Source organism: Aquila chrysaetos, chromosome 6 (genome assembly GCF_900496995.4).
Source record: "Aquila chrysaetos chrysaetos chromosome 6, bAquChr1.4, whole genome shotgun sequence".
Taxonomy (NCBI): Eukaryota; Metazoa; Chordata; class Aves; order Accipitriformes; family Accipitridae; genus Aquila; species Aquila chrysaetos.
The window spans coordinates 35494290-35508904 of NC_044009.1; the positions used below are offsets into that span (position 1 = coordinate 35494290).

Consider the following 14615-nt stretch of genomic DNA (forward strand, 5'->3'; position numbering starts at 1 on the left):
AATGTATGGTTTGCTCAGCTCAGGACAGCTGATGGAGCCAGTTTGCTCCAGGATTCTATATCAAACTTTGCTGTTATACTGTCTACCAATTTACAGTAACAAGTAGCAGACCCAGCCAGAAGCAAACCCCCTCTTGCTGGTCCCTACAGAAGCACATAGGCAGACATTTCTTCCCCGAAGGCTTGTAAAGATGGGCCAGCTGAGAAAGAGAACACGATGCTGGGACTGGGAGGCAGAGGAAGTTAAGTGTTTTGCCTGAGATCGCACAGAGGCTATGGCAGCGTCAGCTGAACCAAGGCGTCCTGAGTCCCTGTTGCAAGCACTCTGCCTCCCCACTCCTGCACGCAAAGCCAGCAAGCGGGCTAGTTCTGGGACCACATCACCCTCCTGTGTGCACTCCTAAAATCCCTTGAAAAATTAACACACGATCTGGATGAGGGCAACCACCACAGAGCTACGGCTATGAACAGTGTCACTCCCAAGGTGACACACAAAGCCACCTTTTAACTGTGAGTTACCACCATCAGCCAAGGAAGAACCATCTGCGCGAGGTGGGAGCGAGGCTCCGGTTTCTGCACAGTTCCCGGGACGGCTCAGAGATCCAGCTCTCCGCAAGGGATGCACGGGTACAGAAACAGATGTGGAGAACAGAAAGGCATTCTTCGCTCTCGGCATTCCTATTCTCTCCTTCCCTGCTTTTCCCACTCTTGCTTCCTTCCTCTCTTCCCCCTTCCAGGCATCCCAGCCAGCCTGCCATTAACTACTATCACAGCCACACTCAAGCCTGCAGACACAGGGACTAGGTTATTTTCTCCTCTGGGCATTAGGCTACGGTGCAGAGCCAAGAACCTGATACCCACCTCTGCTGTCGGATCCGCAGCTCGGCTCAAATTCCAGCAAACAGAGCAGCAGCACACTGTCACCTTGTGCCACAGATGGAAGGGGAAATGTCTCTGTCCTTATACACACCTCGGAGCAGCTGCTTTTTCTCTGGCCACAGCACGGGCCACATCCTGATAAGCACAAACAGCAAGATGCAGCTGCCTCCGGAGCTGCTCGAGCGAGACACGCACAGGGAAGCACCTCAGCACTACAACACAGATCTGTACAAAGACCTCAGACGGACACACAGACACCAGGAAGCTCCTCCAGTGTCCCCAGGCACACGGTGGGGCACACTGTACCTCCTCTAAACCAGGAGACCAACCTGACACAGAGAGGGTGGCAGACAGCAAACACAGGGTGGGGGGATACGCACTTTAGCTGGGGGCTCTGATCTACAGCTGCAACTGTGGGGTCACTGCTCCGGTACTTACAGGTGGGCTCCCCGCCTGGGTAGCCCAGATGGTTTCTGATGGCCTCCCATAAATCATAGTCTTCAAAATTGAAGGCAAATTCATCAAAGTCTTCATAGCTGAGCGAGTTGCGAATACAGGTGCTTATCGCTACCTCCGGGCTGCTGCCCCCTTCCGATTCCTTCGCTGCCTCCGCTCTCTCTCGAAGGGTTGTCATTTTGTCCTTGTGAAGGTCAGGGGTCAGGTCCCATGAACCACTCGCCTTCAGAGGAGGGGCTGGAGTAGCCAGACTGACGTGTGGAAAGCAAGCTACCCCCCTGGGGGGGCTTCACCGAAGCCCTGGGGCCAGCCCCGTTGACTCGCTCCCCTCCTCACGGGGCATGAAGGTGCCGGCTGCAGCAGCCCCTGGGACTGACGAGGTCCTGGGAAGGCTGGCTCCACCCAGGGTTGTTTTCGTGGGGGGCTGCCCCACCAGCTCCTCAGAAGCAGGGTCCTCGCTCTGCCGTGGGGTCTCGTGCCAGATGCCCGGGGACGCAGCGCCCGCGGCCCAGGGACAGCCAGGCTGTGTGTGCAGCACTGCTTCTCTCCCTCGCTCCCCTCTGGTGTCTCCCTCCCTCTCCAGCCTGCAGAGCAACCTATTGAATTCTCCATGTCCTCGGGCCCAGAGCGTGCATTTCCATGACGTCTCTTCTGTCTGCCCTCACGCCGCGCACAGGGGCAGTCCCCCTCCGAGGCGTTCTGGAGGGGGCAGCTGCCTCTCCACCAGGAGAGCAGAGAAGAGGGGAGGCTCCTCACCTCAGGTTTTCTGCAATGCCAGAGCTGGCGTGCCGCACAGAGGGCTGATCGCTGGGAAAGTGTGTCAGGAAAGGAGAGAGCTGGGTCTCAGAGAAATGCAGGAAGCCCTGAACCAGAGAGGGCAGTGGGGCGGGTGGAAGAGCAAGCGTACGTGGAGTGGGTGTGAGTAGAGGTGCTGGAAACATGGGGGCCGGCGCTGTGGACATTGCAAAGCTGACAGAGAGGAGCCAGGGCTGGAATAGCAGGGGCTGGGGGACAGGGAGGTGAGGACCAGGTCCTGCGGCAGGCTGAAGACCATGCCTGGAGCTGCTAGGGAAGAGGGCAAAGCAGGGAGAAGCAAGGGACACGCGCACTAGTAACGTAGGTAGTGTCGCAAAGCCTCACTTTTCATGCCATCCAAGTCAGCGGACGCCAGCATCTGGGCCTCAGCCTCGTCCGTGGGGACGCGCTGGTACGCCGCGCTCTCCAGCGTGGTCATGCTGCCGATGCACATCCTCTCCTTCAAGTCATAGGTAACCCGCTGTCCGCTCGCCACCTGGCCCCAGGGCTTGCGCTTCTCCCACCCGCGAGACAGACGTTCCCGAGGCGCGGGGAGGCTGTAGGAACCAAAGAGACTGATGGTAGCAAAAGGAGTGAATGAGGATGGGCACTGGCCCCTCAGGGGCTGAGGTCCCTCGGCCCAGCCCTGACCAATAAGTCCCTGAGAAGGAGCAGAGCCAGGAGTCACCTATCCCCAAACCTAAAGGTTGCCCCTTCTGCTCCTCCTCTCCCCCACCACAGAGTGGGATCAGCCTGTGGTCAGTGTTGGGGACCCACCTCTGAGTCAATGGCCTCACGGTCCCCTGACTCGGCCAAGCCTCCTGGGGCTTCCCAGCCTGTAGGTCAGCACGACAGCGCAAGTTAGCTGGGAGGAAGAGTACTCCGGGTGTGCAGCCCAGTGCCCCCAAACCCACACCCCGGGGATCCCACAGACCCAAGGAGGTCGCAGGAGTCCCAGGGAGCAACTGTCCACTGGAGAGCAGCCGTGTTGCTCACAGCCGCTCTCCCTCCGGGCCCCATGTCCCCTCTGGCTCAGCAGGCAAGTTCAGGTTGGGCACAGCCGCTGCCCCCGGGGACAAGGTCTGTGCGGCGACCCCGAGGCAGGGAGAGCGGCAGGCAGCTCGGCACCGCTCGCCTACCTGCGGAGGGAGGCAGGGCCCTTGTCCTGCAGCAGGTCGGCGAAGCGTGGCACAGGGGACAGGATGCCACACTCCTCCTCCACATGGAACTGCGCGGGGGCCAGAGCACTGCTGGACTCCTCCTCATCACTGCCGATGGTGAACTGCAGAGATGACAGTCCTGACAGCAAGAGCCAGGGCAGGCAGCCTTTGCCCCAATCCCTGGCACGCAGATCCTCCCCATGTCCGCATCTCCTAGAATGGGCCACACCGACTTCCCCCACATACCCCATATCCTGGGACTGGCCATATTCAGCCCCCCCATATCCTATAAACCCTAAGAACAGACACATTGATCTTCCCCCATGGGTCTTACACCCCCAAAATGGTCATGCACACCCTCCCCAGCATTGACCCCAAGCAATGGTTTATCTATCACTGTCCCCTAGCGCCCATCTCTGCTAGGCAGGGACAAAACCACTCTTCCTACAACCTCTTCCCCCTGAGCAGCACACTCCCTTGACCATGCACCCTGGCACCCTCCCGACATTGACCCTCCCTCCACCTCCCCCCAGCCTCTGAGCCCCATCCAGGTAGGGATGCCCTAGCCTTGCCTTTGGTTTGCTTGGGGGCTCCAGCTTAGGGGACGTGTCCTTCCCACGAGCTTCACCCTCAGACTCTGCAGAGATCTCTTTCTCCTGGGCCTCCTCTGCCTCAGATTCTCCTTCTTCCTCTTCTTCTTCTTCCTCTTCTTCCTCCTCTTCTCCCCCCTCCTCGTCCTCTTCCTGGATGGTGGGGGTGACCTCCGAGGGGGGTACCGAGGTTTTCTTCTTTTTCCTCCTCCTTTTTTTCCTCCTGCTGGCACGGGGTGGCCTCTTTTGGAACTTGAGGGCAGAAGGGAGGTGAGTGGAAAGGGGATGATGGATGTGGTGCGAGGTTTGGCGGTGGACTGAGAGAGAAAAAGAGAGTCAGGGGCAGGAAGAGGCTGGGAGGAACCTGCCAGGCGCCCCTCCAGGAAACAGCATGGTCTGGAGATCAAGGGCCAGGAAGGGCAAGGAGAGCCACCAGCCCGCAGGGACATAGCAAAGCTCTTTCAGTGATGCGGCAGGCTGCGCCCAGCCTGGGGTGGCTGGGGAGTCAGCCCTCATGCAGTGCCAAACCACCCCAACGCAGCTCCACTGCCCTGAGGAAGGTAGGAGTCCTCTCCCAGTGTTGCCAAAAGCCATTTGCACGGCTATGCAGAGCTGTGGTGACCTGCCAGAGGCACCATCCCCTTCCTAAACATGGGGAAACATTCCTCATGTTCTCAAACAAGCATGATTTGGGCCCTTTACAAACGTTCTAAAGACACGGCTTAATGGTGGACTTAGTGTTAGGTTTACGGTTGGACTTAATGATCTTAAAGGTCTTTTCCAACCTAAATGATTCTATGATTTTCTTTCCTGCATACTTTGAGTTAAATAGATGCACCTTATTTATCCCCCAGGCTTTGACAGAAAGTCCTTCCTGCATACCCACAGAAACCACAGACCAAGCCTTTTAGTGCAGATGCAATCTAAGTCCACATCCCAGGTACTGTGAGGGCTTGTGTCTACCAGCCTCTGAAATGCAGGTTCAATTAGGAGGCTGTCTTTTAAAAACCAGGGTAAAAAACAGGGCAGAAGGACTTTTCTTTAAACTAATCTACAAAGAGAAATTCATACAGGCTTGACCTGGGTGTCGTGGGAATTACAGAGTGAGAAGAAATTAATGGCATTTCTGAGCCTTCACTCAAAAACAATGATAATGCACTAGGCAGGGAAAAGGGTAAGTTCAGCATCTCCCTGCGAGAGAGAGGAAAGCCATTTCTGCCAGGTCTATCTGCAGGCACAAAGCCTTCCATAGACAGTCTGCAGGATGCACAGATCCTGGGGCTGCACCCGGAGCAGCTGAAATCACGGGGGCACCAGCCACTTCGCAAGGGGGCTTTGCTCAGCAGCCCTTCCTGAGGAATTGTTTCCAGTCTGTTTTGACTTGGTTCCTTCCCAGCTTTCCTGTGACATGGCAGCAAAATCTGTTTATAGTGAAAACTACCTTCAAAGGACATTTTCAATGGAAGCTGTAACCTTCTCCCTGGGAGAGCCAGGCAGGTTCATTGTTCTGCTGTCATGTTTCCTTTCCTTTGGTTTCTCAAGTCTTTTCTCCCTTGTTTCCCCCCTTGGGAACAGCAGGGATATTTCACACACCCCCCGGTTCAGCAGGAGAGGCTTGTGGCAAGATTAGAGCAGATTGGAAATGGTCAGATATCTGCAAATCGGGAAGAGTTTGGGCTCTTTATAAACACCTTTTCCTCCAAAGTGTTCTCTTCTTTGACTTGACTAGATGTACCCCATTCCACTCACAGGTTTTGGCAGAAAGACCCTCCTGTCCCACTGCTGCACTCCTGTAGGACTGGTCTGCATGCCACAGATAGGTCAGGCATGAATTTCTAATGTAAGAAGAAGCAAGGAAGGCCCCAACTGTACACACGTTGCTCCTTCTACAGCACAAAACTGCTGGTGAGGACACAGCCCATCTTTCCCTCCTGGCTCGTTCACATCAACCCAAGACAGAAACATTTACATTTCAGATCAGAAGGAAACCGAAGCCTTGGGCTGCAGGAAAGGGCAGTGATGGTAAGTGACTGATCTGGCACAGAAGAGGGGAGCACTGCTCTTCACCCCTGCACTCAGCCCTCCTCGTGTCAACTGATCACATCTCCACAGAGGTGGCCTGGAGGTGGGAAAAACATACCTCTCCCAAACACAAAAGTCTTCATGCCTCCCTCTTCTTCCTCCCTGTCCTCCTGCAAATCCTGTGTGTCCAGCCCCTGCCCTCCTTCCCTGCTCCCCTCCTTGCACTGCCTGCCTGTATGGAAAGTTATTGCCAAACCAGCGTCCCAGATGTTTGATTACACTTCTCAGTGAACTTGATGCAAGAGATATGAAAAAGTAATTTGCATAGGGAGCCCAGAAGGAAGAGCCTACATATTAGGAATTTCTGGCTTTGAATAGGGCAGGAAACTTTTCTAAACCCAGAGAGCATTCACCTCCATGGGCTGGTATGTTATCTTTCAAAGTCTAATGACCTAACCAGATCTTCCAGCTTTATGAATACAAACTGCACAGAACTTCTGATAACCAGGGTTGATGTAGTCCTAGATAACAGGGATACATCAGGAGGTCAGAGGAAAACAAGCTTGATTCTGACAAAGAAAGAAGGACTCTCCTATCAAGAAGAAAAAAACCCCGAACAGTACAAATCTCTAGTCAAATTTTCAAAGAAGCTTCTGCCATGCATGCTCAAGCAGATTATCCATGTCCTCCAAGCCAACCCGCGCACCTGTGCACACAGGCAGAGCTTCTGAGCAGGTAAGTCCTACGGGCACAGGACAGGTATTCAATCCACAGCAAAGCTATTAGCACCTTGCAGCCATGTGCGTGAGTGACTGTGTGCTCAGGTGGAAAGTGTTATTTGCATGGAGCCTCTGTAGAGAAATGACACAAGCAGAAAGTAGCAGCTGGGGTGCACTACAATAATGGACTTTTACCAGCAAACTTTTACAACAGCCATTGGAAATGAGTGGCCAAGCAGAAAACAGCCTGGTGATGTACTTGGAACATAATGTTCCTGAGGTTGTATCCCATCAAAGCAAAACTGGAAAATAAGCAGTATCTGACTGTGGAGAGCCAGAGAGTGGGAAACTCTCCCAGCCATTGCTACTTGTCTGCCACACAAGCAGGCTGCTGGGTGGGGGCCTCTTCTTCCTGCCCTTCGCTGTCGTCACTACAAGCTAACGCGACCCACCTACTCCAGGCAATAGCTTATGGCCACTCTTGTGGGCACACTCTTATTTTACAGCCACAGTGAGTTTGGGCAGACTGGTTGCCTTCATCATGGAAGGGCAATTAGAGGAATAAATATGCTGATCAGAGGAGTTCAGGTGATATAGCTACAGCATTTTAAATTCACACACCATTTTTATTTTGCAGTCCTTTCTTTGAGCAGATAGGCCTGATAGTTTCATGGTTGCTATTTAGAAATACACAGGCATGTCTGACTGGAGCCATCTGCTTTCAAACTAGGGAGGACAGCCTGGCTTCTGTCCATATTTGGATGTTTCTTTGCAGCCATATGGAAGAAAAACAGTTTCAAACTGGAAATTTCAACATGGGGGAAGTGGCTGCAGAGGCCCCCGACACTGGGTGAGGAGGTGAGCGAACACCCTGGGCTGAGCTATGCCGCCACATGGACTGGGCAGTAGCTACACCTGCAGGGACAGGGAAAACAGGTAACAGACTGGGAAGAGGCCATGGGCATTGCTGCTAAACTGGGTGTAAGTAGCACTTTGGGAATGCTCTGAAGGGAGGAAGTGAATAGCAGGCTAACACGATCTGCAGGGTCCTGGCACAAGGCTGCAGAGCACGTGGGGCTGAGCGAGGGTTGGCGGCGAGGGTGGAAGTGGGTACAACGGTTCAAACCTACATACATTCAAAATCTCTCTCACTGTAGCTGCGTCTTTGCTTCTCCAGATTGCTTGATGCTGACTTGCTTATCAGGTCCCCAAATCTCTCGATTGACAAAGTCTTATCCAAGTCCTCATCGTCCTCGGCACCAGGAGAGGCTTTCTCTGCGCGATCTCTGCCCTGCACAGAAATCGCCAGACAAGAATCAAACACTGCAGACCTCTACAGCCCTCTGGATCTTCCTGCCCTGCAAATGGTGCTGGGCTTGCTGAGGAGCAGCAGGCTCCACACAACAGGGCTGGGCATAGTTTCTCACTTAGAGGCAAAACCAAGAGCCAGAACAGATCAGCAAGCCTCCAAGCCACACTCTGCAGAGATACCTTAGCAGTCCTCCACATCTCCTGTGAGTGGCAGGTATCAAGGGACTATGTCAGTGCCTGTCTTTCCTACTAGGGGAGATACGTAGCTTTTGTTTAGCTGGAATTTCTCTCTCCTCACATCTAACTGCTGCCCTCTGGCCCTTCCTTTGCCCAGTCTGCCATCCCTCCCTTTCTTAGACCTCCTCTGTATTTCCCCCTGGGAAACAGCATCCCTGCTCTGGTGAGCTGCCCTTGGGTCAGTGACCACCCTGTGCCTTCCCACCTCCCCTCCGCACTCCTAGGGGCCTCCTGTTCCCCTTGGCATGCTTTCTTCAGGCTTTTCTGCCCATTTTCCTCCCATCTCAGGCTATGGGCACTTCTCTGCCTTTTGCTGGTGGAGACGCTCCGAGAAGAGCATCACCAGGTGACTCCTGTCCTTTCTGTCTCCCGAGCAGCTGCAGCTGGTAAAATTTTCCGTCAATATAGCCGAAATGCCAGTGTGGAGCTGTTGTGGACTCCCGTGTTTCCATGGAAACAGGAGGAGGCCCAACTGTGACAAATCTGTCTGTGCTGGGCGGAAAGAGGGAGCAAGGCGCCTTTAGCCGAGTTGTGCCTCTCCTCGCATCCCCCGGCTGTTCCCAGCCGTGCCCTGGGAACGGCTTTGTATCTGTGGGTGAGACCGCTTCTCCTCTCACCTTAGCATGGGTGTCCCAAGCCCAGCCTAAATGGGGAGAGTCTAATTGCAAGCTGCCCAGCTCCTCCTGCGCTTGCCTACCCCACCCAACGGCACGTGAAGGCACAGGGACCCCACAGAGCAACCTCTGGCCTTTTCTGGACCACAGTTTGCTGTCTGCACGGAGAGTGGATGTGGGCTCGTGGGCAGCCTTGGGGCACCCTTCGCACAGACCTGTCCCTAGTGAACGGAGGCTGCGTCTCCTACTGCAGCAGGCTGCCAGGACGCGGGTCCCGCACTCAGCCCGGCAGGAGCACAGTCCCCGGGGAAGAGACGGCCCCGCTGCTGCTGGATTCCCACCTCACCTGCTGCAGGTCGATGAAGACATCTCCTACGGGAGGGGACTCTCCAGCTGCCATTTTGGTTCAGGACCTAAGGGCCTGGGCAAAATATCAACCCTTCTCTTTCACCGGCAGGCACCCAGCAAACCTGGAGAGTGGCATAACCTGTGGAGAGAGGGCAGGACAAGGGAATGTCGTGGGAGACTGCTGGCCACTGCCCTCAACCCCCCTGGCTCCTAACCCAGAGAGGTCACCTCACCGGCCCTCGGGGAACGTCCCCGGCATCACTAGGACAGGCCTGTCCCCTGGCACACTGCAGCGAGGGGGCGAGGATGGCCCAGCCTGCGCTGCTTTGTGCACCGGCTCCCACCATTCAAGGGCAGGTGGGACCCTGTCCTCCTCCGAACGACCTGCTGCGTGGAGGGTGCAGGGACCGACCGAGACAGCAGCTACGCATAGCTCCTGCACGGGCTGTGCGAGAGAAGGAACGGCTTCCTGCTCAGCCACCTCTCCACCAGCACATCTGTGCGAAGCCGGGGCGCGACTGACCGCCGGGGAAGGATAAAGCTGGAGAGATCGGGTGCTGGGAAGGCATGCCCGGAGCAGGCAGCAGAGTGGTCCTCCGCCACCTAGCTTTAATTGGGCAGATCCCAAAACGGCCAGAAGGAACCTCAGAGAGATCTGTGCAGCTCAGAGAGATGGCACAAGGACAAACAGTTCAGCATTCAAACACCAAACACAAAACAACACGTTACAGGGAAAGAGGCCAACCTTCAGACTGCAGAACTGTGCCCTGTCCGCACCGGCATGGCTGAGGGATGCAGAAGACCCTGCGGGCAGCCCGAGGGAGCACTCTGCTCAATATGCGACTGCAAGTGAAGGCGGCAATGAGGTGCCACGGTTGACAAGGAGTAGGATGGAGACTAACACAGAAACAGCTGTAGTCATATCATCTACAGCAACAGCGCAGGCTGATCTCAGCATGGGCTGCACCCCAGGAAGAACTGGAGATGGCACAGAGACTGGCACCGGGGAGATACCGACCTCCAAAAACTCATCTGAACTCATACAGAGAAGGAGAGAAGGTGTAAGCACATGAACATGCACAGTGCTTTGGACACAGGGATAAGCGAAGTGTTCTCATCTCACAGCACAAGAAAAGGGACATTCGTTAAAACTACAAGGGTAGAATACAAATTAATTCAAAACTGGCAAAATAAAACATTTTTTTCAGTGATATCACGGAGGAGGAAAAAACTGCAAAGTCAGAGGATAGCTTGGCCATCTCTCCAGGTAACAAGTTGTCACATTTGTGACAAAGAAAATTACAAGAAGTTAAGCCCATCTTTCAGAACAAGCTATTCTCCAGCTATGAAAGCTTTGGAAGGAGTATTATAGGTTCTACCCTGGTGATCTGCTGAGGGGTTTCTTACTATCTCATCTGAAGTACTTAGTATGGGCCACTGCTCAAGACAGGCCACTAAAACAGATGGTCTAAAGGTGACACCAGTAAGGCCACTTGATCATCCCTTCTTCCATCTTTGAAGATCTCCAAAAAGTGCTACTCCAGTCTCTCCTTACCCTGCCTACCTGAAGGGCTTATTCAAACCAAAAAATTAGCTTATTCAAACCAAAAATCCCAAGGCCATCCAAAAGGCAAGTTTTTGAGGAGCTAATCTGACCACTGATGAAGCATGCTCCCTTGGTCCACCCTTCTAATTATCAGGAACAAGGCAAAACTTAATGGAAGAAACTCCTCAAACACACCTCATTGGACTCTTCAGTAATTGAATCCCTCGATGAAACCTGAACAGCTCAAGAGAAATATGCTGCCAAGGCAGACATCTAATAAGCAAATGCAAAGTCCAGGCCATAACGAACAGGATAGAAAAGAATGAAAATACCCACTCCACTCTGAAGATTACAGCTTAAGATCTACAACTTGACACCCTGTTTTCCAAGAAAGATAAAGCAAAACAGTTCTAAGAGAGAAAGCAGAAAAAAGGAGAAAGGTCTGGAAATCATCTGTAAGCAGAGACTGAGCTGCTTTTTAGTAGGAGACATGATAGAGAACAGGGTAATACACGGCTTTTATTTCCTTTCGCGTTTAACTCAAGAAGAGTTATATCATGGATATCATTCCATGAAAGCAAACTGCAGTACATTTGAAACTGAAGGCAGGGAATGCTTTATTCCAGCGGGAAGAGTGAGCAGGGGAACCTGGCTCTGCAGTCCTGCAGGGCCACAGCATCACGACTGTTAAAGAAAGGATTGGGTATTTGTAAGGAACATAACATCCACAGATACACACTGCCAGCAAAAATGTGTTGCAAGCACTACTACTTCAGTCAATAAAATGACAACGGGTCTTTGGACGGCAGCTCCTATAGTGGCAGAATCCCTGAAAACTAGCGAAATGGTAAAGGTAATTTAACAAAAAAAAAAGCCAATGCTCAGCTCCACCTCTGTGCCACTAATGTGCCTTGTGGGGCCTCCAAAGGAAACTGCAAACTATCAGCAATGTTGTGAAACAATGTGCTTTGTTTCAGGTCAAGCTCAGGTTTGTATGGAGCTGGGCAGAGGCTCGCAGGGGCATTCGTGCTCCGGGCAGGAGGAAACCCACGGCCGGGAGAACTGCTGGATGAAACGAACTCTGCTGGCTCCAGCTTTGCAAGATGTTACACTGAGTCTAAAACTACAGCCTGACTGCCTAAACGAAGTTAAAAGGGAGGGAAAATCCAGCACTTAGTCTTTCTTTACCCACTGAAGCAGCGTATTCTGAAATATGCTGAAAATATGTCACTCTAATGACACTGCTGAACAGCTAAAAGCAAGACAGTTGTACTAGCAGTAAAGTAAGAAAGCCCTTGGGACGTGCTTTGAAATTTCAGAGGGATTGCAAGGTGCCCGCAGGGTTTCCGTCAATCCCCTGCTCATCACCCTGTGAAAGCGGGATGCGATGCTCTGCGAGCTGGCGGGGCTTGGGGGCAGAGCTGCTGGAGGGGTCTGCCGCTTTGGGGCCAAGAGAGGAGCGAGGATGGGAGGCACGTTCTCCGAACCTAACCCTACCAACTCTCCTGCCTTCTCGAGAAGGGAGAGCTAGTGGCCTGGGAGCACTGGTGCGCCTTTTTGGTGCGTTAATTGATGGCTGGCCACTAGAGGCCACTTACCCCTTAGTCTGTGCAACCTCTGGGAGAAAGGCTGGATGGACACCTACTTGGATCTGGCCTGGCTTTTCTAGTACCCACAACAGATGGAGTTCAGAGAAAAGCAACAAAATATTGCCACTAGGCCAGAGGGATTGATTTATAAGGAAAGGTTAGGAGCTAAATTTGTCTAGCGCAATATAGGATGACTAAGATGGGGAGGGGACAAGCCAGCAGTCTGGAAAGATCTCAAGGGTGTAAAACACGATTAAAGATTTTTTTTTCAGGCGGCTCTGCACAAAGGGCCTTAGAAATGGGTTAAAATTTAAAAGAGAAACTTAAAATGAGTATCAGGGAGAATTCTGCTAATGAGCATCAGACTGAAGTGCCCAGGCTGCTGGCATCACTGCCTTGGCTGCCGTAAGAAGAACACAAGACAAAAGGGGAAAGAAAAAAAAAAAGCCCAGTATAGAAAACTGAATGAATGATACCTTCATCCTACTGTACCTCCTGGTTGTCGGGAGTACGTGATTCAGCATTCTCACTAGAAGTAATTTTCAGTAATAGAAGCATCATGCCAGCAGGCCAGATTCAAAGGAAGGCCAGAAAAATCCACAGCCTGCCGACCTGTGTGCACTCACACCTCCCTGCTCCCTCCGCAAGTGCGTGAGTAAACAGAACTGGCTCACCCAAATCACCATACCTTGTACAGACCACCCAGGCTAAATGAATGCTGAAGGAAAGCGAGCAGGCGTGCTCCTGCGATGCTGGCAGCTATGGCATCTCCCACATGTTGCTAACAGGGCTTCCCCCAACCCCCAAAGGCTGCTTCACAGTGCCAGTGCAGGAGCTTTCCTGCTTTGCTGAGAAAAACGCATCTGGCATGTCTTCGAGGGGCAGAGGCGAGCAGTTCACACTGCCCCTTTGCAATAAAGATGAGCCGGGAGGGCTACAGCAGGCTGCCCCAGCTCCGTGGGCAAGGGGCTGCATGGAGACAGCCATCAGGCCCCGCATCCATCTCCTCAGCTCCTCCCTAATCCCCTGGCCATCGGGCCGAGAATAATTTAGCCGTGGAGTGTCTAGACAAGGAGTGGATGTTAAGATAGGGATAAAGCCAGAGGGGCAAAGCTGGTTTGGGGATAGAGGAGGAAAAGAGACTCTGGCTGATAGACATAGACGGGAAGAGCTCGAAAAGGAGAAGGATTAGAGGCCTGGGAAGATTTTCCCGGGAAGACATACTGATGAGCCTGTCCATGTAGGACAGGAGCAGGAGGAGTGCTGCTGCGTACACCGAAGCACTTGAATGCTGCTGCGACAGTCACAGCCTCCGAGCCGAATGAAACGGGAGTGGGCTGCGTGGCCCCTACTTCTGTCCTGCCACGGTGGAGGAAGGGGGACACACGCCAGAATGAAAAGGCAACACACAAGACAGTAAACACACAAAGTTTTCAGGCATGAAGGGCTTAACCTGTGGATCTCTCTGCCACATGGCTACGCTGAAACTAAGAAGACAGAAGTATTTGGTAAGGCTTAAATACGTCAATGAATCCTACACCGTGCTGAACTAGCCTGGATAAACCACCGTAGCCATTCATTTCTGAAGCACCTGCTCCGTTCCCTGACTCTCCCTTCCCAGGCCCCCCACGGAGGTACCGGACGGGACGGAGCTCCCACGGCCGACAGACACATACACGGACACACGGGAACAAAACCCACTCCAGAACGAAGTACCAGCACCAGACAGCGACAAGGAGACAGCCCTCCACTGGACGTACAGACGGCTCTGACAGACAGACACACGTACAGCCGGGGGAGCGCAGGGACGCAGGCAGGCACAGGGGATGCGCTGCACCACCTTACCGTGCCGTGCCGTGCAACCCCTACGGTATGGTACGGTACGGTACGGTGCGGTGCGGTGCGGTGCGCTGGACCACACCACGCCGTGCAGCATCCAGCACCGGGCACTGCGCCGTGCCCGGCACCCTGCTGCGTGCCGTGCCGTGCCGTGCCCCGTGCCATGCACCGCCCTGCATGCACCATGCCGTGCCATGCACCACGCCGTGCCATGCACCATGCAGCGCCCTGCACCGCGCAGCACCGGAGCGCCCTGCGCACGCCGCGCCCCGCACACGGCGGTCCGGGGGAGGGCGGCCAGGCGGGCTGCCCGGGCTCTACGGGGTAGCGGCGCCCGCCACGCGTGTCCGCGGGCTGCTGCAGCCGGGGCAGCGGAGGAGGCGAGCGCCGGGACCCGCCACCGCCCCCCCCCCCGCCCGCCCCGGCCCCCGCCCGGCCCGTACCTCGCACCGCCGGAGAAGGAGAGCCGCCCGCCGCCGCGCCGCGCCCCGGCCCCGCCACCGCGCTCCGC

General features: G+C 54.2%; 1 protein-coding gene across 1 annotated transcript in view; it reads right to left on the reverse strand.

Annotated features, from left to right (window-relative positions):
• Window positions 1-14602, reverse strand: part of SLC4A3 (solute carrier family 4 member 3) — a 33367-nt gene extending 18765 nt beyond the window's left edge. The window contains exons 1-6 of the mRNA XM_030018513.2: window positions 14548-14602; window positions 9129-9269; window positions 7755-7911; window positions 3862-4196; window positions 3269-3411; window positions 2475-2686 (exon numbers count right to left, since the gene is read on the reverse strand). Coding sequence (XP_029874373.1) covers window positions 2475-2686; window positions 3269-3411; window positions 3862-4196; window positions 7755-7911; window positions 9129-9182 — 901 coding nt within the window. The 5' untranslated portion in view covers window positions 9183-9269; window positions 14548-14602. The remainder of the gene's footprint in view (window positions 1-2474; window positions 2687-3268; window positions 3412-3861; window positions 4197-7754; window positions 7912-9128; window positions 9270-14547) is intronic.
• Window positions 14603-14615: the final 13 nt, after the last annotated feature.